We start from the raw sequence: 14,004 nt of genomic DNA on the forward strand, positions 1-14,004 counted from the left end.
AAAGAAATATTCATACTGACAGTCTGCTGAGGACAACCAATTTTGAAATCCAATATGAAATAAGATTCACGGAGAGGCTCTGTTAACATTGTATTGATTGATCTCTGTAATTCAGCTGCTGTGGACCTGAAAATAATACACATGCTTTTAGCCAGGTAATGACGCTGATCAAGGGGAGCAGAGAATGATGTAAATATAGGAATGTAGTCTAGTGGTTAGTACAACACTATTATTGCGCCAGTGACCCGGGTTCAATTCCAATGTTTTTTTTTATTGAGACACTGCAGAATAGACCCTTCTGGCCATTCTCTCCGTCAACGTCACAAAAACAAAGGAGCTGGTTGTGGATTACAGGAGGAATGGAGACGGGCTAACCCCTGTTGACATCAATGGATCTGGAGTTGAGAGCGTGAACAGATTCAAGTTCCTCAGCATTAACATCACTGAGGATCTCACATGGTCTGTACACACCGGCTATGTGGTGAAAAAGGCACAATATTGCCTCTTTCACCTCAGACGGTTGAAGAAGTTTGGTATGGGCCCCCAATTCCTAATAAATTTCAACAGGGGCACAATTGGGAGCATCCTGACTGGCTGCATCACTGCCTGGTATGGGAACTGTACCTCCCTCAATCACAGGACTCTGCAGAGAGTGGTGCGGACAGCCCAGTGCATCTGTAGATGTGAACTTCCCACTATTCAGGACATTTACAAAGACAGGTGTGTAAAAAGGGCCCATAGGATCATTGGGGACTCGAGTCACCCAACCACAATATATTCCAGCTGCTAGCATCCGGAAAATGGTAGCACAGCATGAAAGCCAGGACCAATAGGCTCCAGGACAGCTTCTTCCACCAGGCATTAGACTGATTAATTCATGCTGACACAACTGTATTTCTATGTTATATTGACTATTCTGTTGTACATATTTATTATAAATTTCTATAATTGTACATTGCACATTTGAACGGAGACGTAACATAAAGATTTTTACTCATGTATATGAAGGATGTAAGTAATAAAGTCAATTCAATTCAAATCGAACCACGCCACTCAGCAGCCCACCTAATCAATGCTAGCCTAATCGCAGGACAATTTACAATGACCAATTAACCTACCAACCAGTATGTCTTTGGACTGTGGGAGGAAACTGGAGTCACCGGGAGAATGTATAAACTCCTTACAGACAGCAGTAGGAAATGAACCTGGGTCACTAGTACTGTAAAGCGTTGCCCTGACCACTATGCGACTGTTACACTGTCTGCAAGGAGTTTGTACGTTCTCATCACCACGTGGGTTTCCTCCGTGTGCTCTGGTTTCCTCCCACATTCCAAAGACGTATGGGTTAGTAGGTTGATTGGTCGCATGGGTGTAATTGAGCAGCGCACACTGATTGGGCTGGAAGGGTCTGTTACCATGAGGATCTCTAAATGAAAAAATGAGGATTTACCTAGAATCAGTGCAACTAAAAGGGAAGAAGGAGAGTGCTTTCTCTTCTTTTATTTGCTGCTCCTGGCTATCCCAGCTGTTGAGTATATTTTGAAAGGCTGTCTGGTAAGCTCTTTTACATGCTGTATATACAAAGGAAGCCCAGAGAAACTGTTAAGGATAGAATTGGTGACATTTGACGGCGATATCCTCCCAAGCCACTACAGGAAGGCCTAAACTTGGTAATATGGTTGACACCTGACCACCCTCTAAAATAGATGAGCAAGTTCCAGGCAATGATTCTGGGCTTGCCAGGAATGTCCGTAGTGTGGGATGTAGAAGAAAGATCCCTGGGATCAGGAGAGGTCAATTTGTTGTCAGAAGTCACCAGTTGGATCACTGCTTCAAATCAATGCACCCAACCCCAACATTCAAACAAAGATTTCCATAAGACCATAGTACAAGGAGCAGAATTAGGCCTTTTAGCCCATCAACTCTGCTCTGTCATTTCATTATGGCTGATTCATTTCCCTCTCAACCCTATTCTCCTGCCTTTTTCCTGTAGCTTTTCACACCTTGCTTAATCAAGAGCCTATCAGTCTCCACAATGATTTGCCCTTCACAGCCATCTGTGGCAATGAATTCCACCAGTTCACCACTCCTGGCTAAGGAAATTCTTCCTCATCTCTGTTCCAAATGGATGTCCCCCACAATAGAAAATATCCTCCACACATCCACTCTATCGAGGCCTTTCAACTTCTGATATATTTCAAAAGAGATCCCCCCCCCCCCATTCTTCTAAGGTCCAGTGACTACAGGCCCAGACCATCAAATGTTCCCTGTATGATAAGCCTTTCATTCCCAAAAGGATAATATGAAAAATCCTAATATTCTGTAGATAACAAAGACACATTTATTACCAAAATTATTGTTCTCTACAGAGAAGGATGGGAACATAAATCCCAAAATTGAATACACTTTCTCAGCATGCCCTATGCCTGTCAACAGAGTGAAGACTGTTTTGTGAAGACAATGCAGCTTTTGAAGACAAAGTCTGCTTTCTGAGCTTATCACTGTTGCATCCTGACTCTGACATTATTGTGCATTATCTGATTGAGCATGTTGCTTGGGCGCATCTCTGGCAATGAGATGCCACCTGAGCTCTGAAAGAATGTCTAGGACTCAACAAAAAGGCCGGAGGTGTAAACGTCTGAGATTTTAATACCTTGAAGCTATATTCTGATGCAACATAGCTAATGATCACTCAAAACAATGGGCCCAAGTTGGCATTAGTCCAGTACATCCGCTTCTCCACTCCTTCTCTGTAACCCTCTAGATTACTATCCATTCAGAGTCCATCCAAGTCCCCTTTGAAAACCTGAAGGACTCTCTTTCCAGTATCCTTACAGACAGTGAGTTCATCGAATCTTTCAATGGGCAGAATTTATTCCTCACATCTATGTGTCTTGTGCCGCTCACTTCATATCTGTAGTTCCTTGCCCATGAACTGTCCAGCAAAAGGACCTCATCAACACCTCGTACCTTCTGTCAAGGCTCTTCACACTCTTCATTGCTTAGGAGGATAGGCACAGCTTCATAGCCGAATCCCTCATTCTTGGAAACATTCCAGGAAATCTCATTTGTGCTCTATTTAGCAGATTCACATTCTAATGACCAGAATTGGATGCGTTGCTCAACTTCTAGTTTAAACAATGCTTTAGGAAAGTTCAACATACCTCCCTGTTTCTGCATGCCTTGCTTCTGTTGCTACGGCAATCCAGATGCATTATGGCTCCAGATCATTATCCCCTACTTGTAGCCTGCATGCCTTCATGCACCCCGTCACTCAGCTGACTTTGCATTGCACAAAAATGGGCTGCTTTGCAATAACTCAAAACCTTTGAGCTGGAGAAGGGAGGGAGGAGTTGGGGTGAACCTTCACCTCTCAGCTTGTTCAACAACATTGCCAGTGTTTGATCTTACAAATTCAAACTGCAAGTTATGGCAATATGTACAACTGAAGAGTAAACCACATTTTGTTAAAAAAAGGTCCTTTGAATATTTTTATAATGCCCATTTTAACAGTCCCTCAGGCATGCTCTCTTTAAAAATGCCAATACTCCTAAATTTATAGTTTTCATTTATTAAGAACATTAACATAACCTTCAGCCCGTTAGCTAATTGAATAAAATACATCAAAAACAATAGTAATAATTGAACAATTAGCAATCATTCTTACTTGTGTCTGGCCATTCACAACACATGCCAGAAGCTTCACTGACCTTTGGCATTTAAAGCCCTTAAAGGCTTGGCTTGACACATGCCTGTTTAAAATATTTCCTCAAGGGACTTTAACGTTGGTCATATTTATAAGCGTTCAATCAAAGGCAAGAGATGATAATCTCTATTAAATCAAACTCAATTTGTTTGCCGACCGCAGTAGCACTGGACCTCAGCTATAATAAATATCTGCAGCAGATCAATAAAAGGGATTATGTCATCAGGAATAATTCTGCAAAGCGGAATTAGAAGTCTTTTCTTCCCCTCCCTCCCCCGTACAAAAGGTCAGTTTCCCCAATACACTAAGCATTGACAGAGGAACGGATGGAAAAAAGAACAGAGCTTTTATTGACTAGTCCATATATTGTTGGGCCTGCAATATTGGAAAATCTTAAATGAATCTGGCTTTGAAAGGCTGAATTGCTGGGATCAATACAGTGGAATTCCTCGTTAAAATGTGCTCCTTTTTTCCCCCTGATTACCATTGTTTAATCACCAACCTAATTCTGGCTCACCAGACAAGGTAAGGCATTCCTGGATGGATGTGTTTGTACTCCTAATGCGCTCCTGATAAATGTCCCCTAAGAATGGGAGAGAGACCCCAGTGATCTTCGCAGCCATTCTTACCCTGATCACAAAAGAGGAGGAGGATTTTTGGAATTGTATTTGATTTATTGTTGTCACATTTACTGAGATAGGGATACGGGTGAAAAATTGTCTTGTACACTGTTCATACAGATCAAATCATTGCACAGCGCATTGAGGTTAAAAGACATGACAATGCTGAATAGGGTGTAACAGCTGCAGAGGATGTGCAGTGTGCAGGTAAACAAGGGACTGAATCATAACAAGGTAGACTGTAAAGTTAAGAGTTCATTCTATGGTACCAGAGGACATCATAACGACAGGGTAGAAATTGTCCTTAGGCCTGGTGGTACATGCTTCAGGCTTTTTATCTTCTACCCAGTGGGAGGGGGGGAGAACAGAGAATGTCCAGGGTGGGTGGGTCTTTGATTAGCATGCTACTTTCCTGAGGCAGCAAGAATGAGAGATTGGATTTCCCAGAGGCTTTGAAGTCCTTTTTTCTCTCATAGTTTTCTGAACAAATTCTGGGATTCATACCTTCTGCATTATTTCATCATGCAATCAAGACCCATTGATTGAGGAGGTTAGCAACCACATTTCTGCTGCTGGGATGAGCGTTGCAAATGTTCAATCACTCACAGGCTGTGTTCTTCATTGGAAGGCAGATTGGGACAACCATTTGACACCGACAGAGTTAAGTTAAGCAGGCCATCATATACCGCAGGGTTTAAAATGAGTGACCAACATTCACCAGGCCTGCACACAGCAAAGCCAAGAGAAAGCTTTTGATTGCAGATACAAAATGTGCAGGAAGCTTGAATACATGTAATAATGCAAGAAGACTCCACTCCTGAAAAAATCATGAAACAAAATCGTATTCTCTAGTTCCTCCACCAAATGAAAGCCATTCAGCCAGAGCTCTCGGAAGTAGGTACTGACACATATATTGAACTTATGAATACATACAAAGCTTTAGTATTTGACAATGCTATCCAGCAATTGGTTGAAATAAATTCTCCCTTTTTACTATGAACGCATATGTCAGTGTACGCAGACTATGATATTTAACCAAATAAAAATATGTACTTTCAAATGTAACCTGCTAATTCAGTTCTATCATTAATGCAAAATAGCCAGAGGAACATTATACTAGTGCTTTAGTTTAAAAATGCCAGGAAAGTGTTGCACCTCTCCCCATTGTTTCAGGTTTTTATTACATGATTATGGCTGTCTATCACTCCTGCAATCCCAGGCTCACAAATTCTGAATCAGCAAGGAATTAGAAGCAAATATGAGCAAATTAGTGTGTGAAACATATCAATCCTTCAGCCATTCCAGCTGTTCATACTGCTTTCCCCCAGCCACACATCAAGATGACTGAGAGGCAGTATTAGTTCAAAGATAAAACACAGATCCACACCAAACACAGGGCAAAATGCCACTGACTGCAGCACGCAGACATCCACCAAAGGATTTGTGATATCCAAAGCACAACATTACTACACAAAACCTTCAGTTTTATTTGTCACTAGGACAAAAATTGCTAATAATATTCTCCAAGAAGTAAAATGTACAATATTTAATTACTAGTTTTCTTAATTTCATGAATTAATGCTCACTTAACTCTTGAAAGATTATGGAAAATTGAAAATGTCAGAGAGGGAAAAAACATATTTCTTAAACTTCAACCCAAATCCAATTAATTAAATATCGTTCATTCCCCTGGAAAGACATCTGCAGCATTTGCCACAATCAAAGAACATCTTTTAACTATTATTTACCTTACAATCTTTGTAAAGGAAATAAATGTGACCTTACCTGAGACAAGTGAGACTGTGTCTTTCTCCCATGACACTACAGTGATATAAGTCTCCACAGAGGAAGGGATAATGCACTTGAAGGCTGCTATGTTCCCTCGCATGGCTTTCTGGTCCTCCACACGGACCGTATAGGGCTCTCTTAAGACTGAGAACAAAAAGCAGGATTGAGTTGGTGTTGTCAAGCAGTTTAACACATGACAGCAACTTTCTTTTACATTAAAGTATACCAAGCAATAACCGAGTCTGAGCAAAATAAGGGAATAGATGATAGAAAGCTTGGTCATAGAGGCAAGTCATGAAGAAAGATAAATTGAGTTAGAATGATAGTGTAGCTTAAGGATGGAATTGCAGAGCTTAAATTGGGTCAAGGTAAATTGAGAAATTGGAAATTTCCTCTTAAGTATTACTAGATCTACTGTATCTGTACTGTATATATACTATGGTACTTTCTCTACTCATGTGATTCTTACACATCCTATACGATGTACTCCAATGAAGTCAATACATCTGAACTGTAAACACATGCTAGTATTTCTGCACATTTTATTCTATAGCCGTTCTTTATTCTTATCAATGTTGAATGTTGCTTCTTGTTGCATATCATGGCAACACCACAGCAAATTTCTAATACATGTTCGGGGTGCCATGGTAGCATAGCTGTTAGCATGACATTCTCTTCTGTTTCCTCCCACAGACCAAAGACATAACAGTAAGTAGGTTAATTGGTCATTGTAAATTGTCCTGTGATTAGGCTAGGGTTAAATAGGAGGGATCCTAGACAGCATGAAGCATTGGACTGATGGGACTGTTCCGCAATGTATCTCTAAATAAAAAAATAAATGGAACTGGACATAACATGCACACACTATTAAGCTGTGCATTAAGACCATTTGACTGAGCAGAAACACCAACTGTCCATTTTTCTCCATTGACGCTACATGACCTGCTGGGTTCCTCCAGCACTTTTTGTGTTGCTCCCACTGGGTTTCCTCTTGATTTTCCAGGGGATCCTTCATTGCGAGACTGAAATGCTGGTGGTATTGTAATTTAGTGAATTAGACTAGGCAAAGCGAGTGAACAAAAAAAGCAAGGACTCGGTGGGCTAAGTAGCGTCTGTGGAGGAACCAGGAGTGGGTCAATGGGAGTGAACATCTCCTCACTGCAAGGATAAAGAAACACCATGCTGGAAATACACAGGAAGTTGTAAAAGATCCAAAATAAGGGAAGACGATTAACTGCTTTAAGAGATTCCGTAAAACGCAATGACATAGGAGCAGCAGCTAAGTTGTTAAAAGATGAATGAGTTCAGTTCCAATTCTAATACTATTAACTGCACTAAAAGAAGACTTCAAGGTCAGAAAAAATGAATGGTAAATGCCTCGTTCATAATGCTCAGTTCTCAAGCACATTTTAGAAAAGAGTCACTCCTAGAATCTTAATCACTGAAGAACCTGTGAAGAACTTTCAGTATTTCTGATCTTCCCCCCAGGTTTTTATTAGTCAGAGTGGTTCATGACATAAGACACATCGGCAGAATTAGGCCAGTTGGCCCATCGACTCTGCTCTGCCATTTCATCATGACTGATCCATTTCCCTCTCAACCCAGCTCTCCCTGTAACCTTTCATGTCCTGACCAATCAAGAGCCTATCAACTTCCATCTTAAATACACCCAATGACCTGGCCTTCACTGCCGGCTGTGGTAATGAATTCCACAGATTCACCAGCCTCTGGCTAAGAAAATTTCCCTTCATCTTCATTCTAAATAGCCATCCCCCTCTTCTGAGACTGCACCTTCAGGTGCAAAACTCCCTCACTGTGGGAAACACCCTCTCTGCATAGACCTTTCAAAACGTGATAGGTTTCAATGAGATCTCCCTCATTCTTCTAAACTCCAGCAAGTGCAGGTCCAAAGCCATCAAACGCTTCTCATACAATAACCCTTTCATTCCCAGAATCATTCTTAAGAACGTCCTCTGAACCCTCTCCAATGCCAGCACCACCTTTCTTAGAGAAGGAGCCTAAAACTACTATCAATACTCCAAGTGAGGCCTCACCAGTGACTTATAAAGCCACAGCATTACATCCTTGCATTTATATTCTAGTCCTCTTGAAATGAAAGCTAACATTGAATTTGACTTCCTCACTACCTATGCAACCTGCAAGTTGACCTTTAGGGAATCCTGCATCCTAAAGTTGGCCTTTAGGGACCTTTGCACCTCGGATTTTTTTAATTTACTCCCCAGTCAGAAAATGGTCTACCCTTTTATTTCTTCTACCAAAGTGCATGACTATACACTTCCCAACACTGTATTCCACCTACCACTTCTTTGCCATTCTCCTAATCTGCCCAAGTCCTTCTGCAATCTCTCTGTTTCCTTAACACTACCTGCCTCTCAACCTATCTTCATATCATCCACAAAAAGCTACAAAGTTATCAATTCTGTCATCCAAAACATTGACATATAAAGCAAAAAGAAGCAGTCCCAACACTGATCGCTGCAGAACACCACTAGCCAACCAGTAAAGGCTCCCTTTATTCCCGCTCATTGCCTTCTGCTAACTAGTCAATCCTCTATCCATGCTAGCATTTTTCCTGTAATATCACTGGCTCTCATCTTGTTAAACAGCCTCATGTGCGGTACCTTGTCAAAGGCTTTCTGAAACTCTAAGTAAAAACATCTACCAATTCTGCTTTATCTATCCTGCTCATTATTTCCTCAATGAGTTCCTGTCATCTGCCTGTCCTTCCTGACAATCTCACTACACACTGCATCTGCTCATATACTAACTGCCCCATTCTCAGCTCTATCACTCCAGTTCCCTTTCGTCCCCTCCCTCCCCCCACTAAATTAGTTTAAACCCCTCCCAACAGCTCTAAAAAATCAGCCCACAAAGATATTGGTCCCCCTTCGGGTTCAGGTGTAACCCATCCCTTTTATACAGGTCATACCTTCCCCAGGAAAGATCGCAATGACCCAGGTGGATGCGACCTGAAACATCCCTGACCCTGGCACCTGGGAGGCAACATACCATCTGGGTGACTCTTTCACATTCACCGAATCTTGTTTCTACTCCTCTAACTATGGAATCCCCCTGTCACTACTGCAGTCCTCTTCTCCCCCCTCCCCTTCCGAGCCACAGAGCCAGGCTCAGTGTCAGAGGCCGAGTCGCTGCCGCACCCTCTGGTAGGTCATTTCCCTCAACAGTGTCCAAAGCAATATACTTAGTATTGTGGGGAATGGTCACGGGGGTACTCTGCACTGGCTGCTCATTCCCCTTCCTTCTCCTGACAGTCACTCATTTTCCTGCCTCCTGCAACTTAGGGTTTAAGTTCCTTTTAAGTTTTTCTTTTTTTCCAATTGCAGAAGAGTAGGTTTCCTTTATAGAATGGTATTTGTAAATAGGTTTTATAACAATGTAATGGCTGCACAGTCATCTCTTCCATAGATGCTGTCTAGTTGCTGAGTTTCTCCAGCATTTTGTGCCTGTTGCTTGGATTCCCAGCTTCTGCAGATCTTCTCATGTTTGTATTTCATTGTCATGGCAGGATTTGAACTCTCATGGCAGTTCTAGACATACCAGATTCTGAGAAGGATCCATAAGGTAGATGCAAAGAGTTATTTCCTCAAGATGGAGGTGGGGTTGACCAGAGCAGTGAGGCATCATTAGGGGTTAGGCATTTTGAACTGAAAGGAAGAAAACATTTCCCTATGTTGTCAGCCTCAGAGGCCTGAGGATGTTTAACAATTAAGAATATTCCAGGCGAAGGTCAACCTGGCAGAAAGGGAGACTTGATGTCAGGGTAAGGATTGATTTTATTGAATGACAGAGCAGGCTCATGGGGATCTCATGGCTTTTTTCCAGTCCATTATGCTACCACTTCTCTGAGAGACTGGAAAACATTGTATAGACCAAAACAACTATTTAGTGATGCACAGGGTGTGTTCAACCTTTATAAAACTCTGGTTAATGCTATCAACCATACCTCAAGAAGGATTTTAAAACACTTGGGAAGATTCTGAGTACATTTATTGAGTCATAGAGTATTACAGTACAGAAAAATGCCCTTCAACCCATCTAGTACCCTTAAATATTTCACCCTTCACCTTTTACTTAGTTCCACTCAACCTCAATGGAAAAAAGCCAGCTTGCATTTATCCTAGCTATACCCCTCAATTTTGCATACCATATTTGGTATATTGGAACGGTCTCAACTGTGATGAGAGATTTCAGTTATGCAAAGGAATGGAAGAGGCAGTCTTGGAACAAAATACAAGAATGAACGCGGGTATTTAATAGTTCACGGTGATAGTTACTCCAATGAAGCGTCTTTGATCTTCAACATTAAATATGTTTCTCTTTTTCACAACTGCCGGATTTGCTAAAATTTTATATTTTCTCTGGCAAGTGTATGTTGTAACTCAAGGATGCTCAGTTGACATAATTGGCAACAGATGAGGAACAAATAGAAGTCTCTAATGTGACAAGTTGTGTTCAGAATGCACCTCCTGATAGGGTGGGTGGATTCTTATTAGAAACTTGCAAAAAGGGAATTGAATAGTAACTTGGATTAAAAAATAAAATTAAGGGGAATAACAGGAGACAGTCAGAAATGACTGAATCAGGGAAAGGAGATCCACAATTCCTTGAAAGTGGCATCACAGGTAGATAGAGTTGTTATGAGCTTTTGGCACATTGGCGTTCATATATCAAAGTATTAAGAACAAGAGTTGGGATGTTATGTTGAAGCTGTACAAGACACTGGTGAGGCCATTTTTGAAGAATTGTATATAGTCCTGGTCACCTATGTGCAGGAAAGATATCAAAAAGACTGCAGGAGCCTGGAGAAGATTTATATGGATGTTGAAGGGACTTGAGTTATAGGGAATAGGTTGAATAGGTTAGGACTTGTTTCCCTGGAGTGCAGGAGAATGAGAGGAGATTTGATAGAGGCTTCTTCCACTAGGGTTGGGCAAGACTAAAGGTCATAGATTAAGGGTGAAAGGTGAAATATTTAAGGGGGAACTTCTTCACTCATGGGGTGGCGTGAGTGTGGAATGAACTGCCTCTGGAAGTGTTGGATGCCAACTCAAATGCAACATTTAAGAGAAGCTTTGATAATAAGCACAGGGATGAGAGAGCTATGGAGGTTTATGATCCCACTGCAGCTGAATGGGACTAGGAAAAATTACAGTTCAGCATGATCTGGATGAGCCAAAGGAGCTGTTTCTGTTTTGTAGTCCTCAATGTCTCTAAGACATAGATCAGCCCTTCAACCTACTAAGTCCACAATAACAATCAAGCGTCAATTTACACCAATCCTTCTTTATTCTTCCTACATTCCAATTAAATCTCTCCAGACCCTACTGCCTACCTACACATCAGTGGCAATTTACAGTGATCTGTTAACCGATTAAAACCACATTTTTGGAATGTAGGAAGAAGCCAGAGCACTCAGAGGAATTCCAGGAGGTCACAAAGAGACCGTGCAAACTCCACACCAAGAAACCAGAGGTCAGGATTGAATGTGGGTTCGTGGAGCTGTGAGCTGTAGTACTGCACGGGTCACTCACCATTCCCGCCCCCCCCAATTCAATCCTCACCTCAGTGCTCTCACAGTGTTTGCATGTTCTTTCTTTGACCTCCAGATATTCTCCAAAGAATTGAGTTCAATTCTGGTCACCTCATTATAGGAAGCATATGGAAGCTATGGAGAGGGTGCAGAGGAGATTTACCAGGATGTTGCCTGGATTGGAGAACAAGTCATATGAAGCAAGGTTAGCAGAGCTGGGATTTTTCTCTTTGGAGCGTAGAAGAATGAGAGGGGACTTGATAGAGGTCTACAAGATTATGAGAGGCATAGGTAGGGTGGAGAGTCAGTACCTGTTTCCCAGGGCACCAATTGCAAACACCAGAGGGCATAGGTACAAAAATAAGGGAGGGAAGTTTAGGGGAGACATCAGGGGTAAGTTTTTCACAGAGAATTGTGAGTGCCTGGAATGACTTGCCAGGGATGGTGGCGGAGGCTAAAACATTAGGGGTATTTAAGAGCCTCTTGGGCAGGCACATGGATGAAAGAAAAATAGAAGGTTATGGGGTAATGTGGGTTTAGTACTTTTTTTAAGGATTATATGGGTCGGCACAACATGGAGGGCTGAAGGGCCTGTACTGTGCCGTAGTGTTCTATGGTTCTATGGTTAATCAAGTGACCTATGTGGTACCAATCTGTGATTCTACTAGAATGCAAGGACAACATGGGAATGACCAACATTTCAAGCCAGCCAGATTATCTTGTCTCAACCATATCAAGAATGTTCTCAGGCCACTCACCGGCTTTAATATGAATATCCTGACTTCTAATTTTCCCTGAAGGATTTTCTGCTGTGCAATAGTACAAACTGTCGTGGATTAAGTTATTAAAACTTGAAGGGGGGAAGGGGAAGATCTGGAGGGTGCCATTCGGATGGACTTGCCGGATCCCTGGAACGTCGTACAACTCTTCTCCAGTTGCGTGGTACCAGCGCAGCGTTGCTGGGGGATTCCCTGATGCAGGGCATGTTAACAATGTCCCCATGGTACTGGCGAAGACTACCTCTTGCAGAGATCCATTGACAAAATATAAACTGGACTGCAGATCTTCACTGGCAACTGAAACAAGACAAGGCAAGGCAATCTGTTTTAGCATAGAACAGAAAAAAATTCACATCCTTGCATTAATAAATCAGTGATACTATACTCCATTACTAATGATTCAAATGTGTCAAGGTTAGTAATACTCTTGCCATTGAATCTAAAGGTTATAGAGTCAATCAGAAACACAGGAAATTCTGTAGAGGATGGAAATGCTGAGCAGCATGCACAAGATGCTGGATGTTCATCAAACCCTGATAAAGAGTCTCAGCCTGAAATGTTAACTCTTTATTCCTCTCCACAGATGCTGCCTGACCATCTGAGTTCCTTCAGCATTTCTGTGTGATGCAGTCAAGCCTAGAATCGTAAGCCCAAAATGCAGACAAAATTGGTGGTGCAATCTTTCAGTGAACCCGTTAAAATGAGGACTCCCTTTAGCACATGTAAAATATCTTCTGGTCTGTGTTATACCACCCACTTTGTATGTGTTGCATGTTTTCCTTTTAATCACACTATGATTGGTGTCCATCCAATCGATGAGACAAAGCAAAAGCAAAACACTCAAGTGTCCATTTTACTGAGGAAGAACATAGCTGTTTAAATCACTGATATAATATTATATAATTATACAGAGTATAATTCTTCTACTTTGGTAGATGAAATAAATGTGCAGACTATTTTCTGAAAGTGGAGAAATTTCAAAAATCTGAGATGCAAAGGGACTTGGGAGTCCTTGTGCAGAACACCTTAAAGGTTAACTTGCAGGTAGAGTCGGTGGCGAGGAAGGCAAATGCAATGTTAGCATTCGTTTCAAGAGGTCTAGAATACAAGAGCAAGGATATGATGCTGTGGCTTTATACGGCACTGGCAAGGCCTCACCTTGAGTACTATGAACAGTTATGGGCTCCTCACCTAGGAAAAGATGTGCTGTCATTAGAGAAGGTTCAGAGGAGGTTCACAAGGATGATTCCAGGAATGAAAGGGTTATCATACAAAGAACATTTGATAACTCTGGGTCTGTACTTACTGGAATTTAGAAGGCTGAGGGGGGATCTCATTGAAACTTTTCGAATGTTGAAAGGCCTAGATAGAGTTGATGTGGAAAGGATGTTTCCCATGGTAGAGGAGTCTTGGACAACAGGGCACAGCCTCAGGATAGAGGGGTGTCCATTTAAAACAGAGATATGGAGAAATTTATTTAGCCAGAGAGTGGTGAATTTGTGGAATTTATTACCACAGGCAGTTGTGGAGGCCAGGTCA

The 14,004-nt window shown here is 41.7% G+C and overlaps 1 protein-coding gene across 6 annotated transcripts in view; it reads right to left on the bottom strand.

The window, feature by feature from the left end:
* The window catches only part of LOC140727541 (cell adhesion molecule DSCAM), a 779,430-nt gene that overhangs the window by 632,621 nt on the left and 132,805 nt on the right, over window positions 1–14,004 (bottom strand). For 5 of the 6 annotated variants that reach the window (XM_073045003.1, XM_073045002.1, XM_073045004.1 and 2 more), the window contains 2 exons: window positions 12,445–12,762; window positions 6,112–6,258 (listed from right to left, as the gene is read on the bottom strand). In XM_073045003.1, the coding sequence (XP_072901104.1) occupies window positions 6,112–6,258; window positions 12,445–12,762 (465 nt within the window). Of the gene's footprint in view, window positions 1–3,164; window positions 3,280–6,111; window positions 6,259–12,444; window positions 12,763–14,004 lie in introns of those variants that run through there. The other variant, XM_073045006.1, reaches the window with a different exon arrangement.

This window comes from Hemitrygon akajei, chromosome 5, assembly GCF_048418815.1.
Source record: "Hemitrygon akajei chromosome 5, sHemAka1.3, whole genome shotgun sequence".
Lineage (NCBI taxonomy): Eukaryota > Metazoa > Chordata > Chondrichthyes > Myliobatiformes > Dasyatidae > Hemitrygon > Hemitrygon akajei.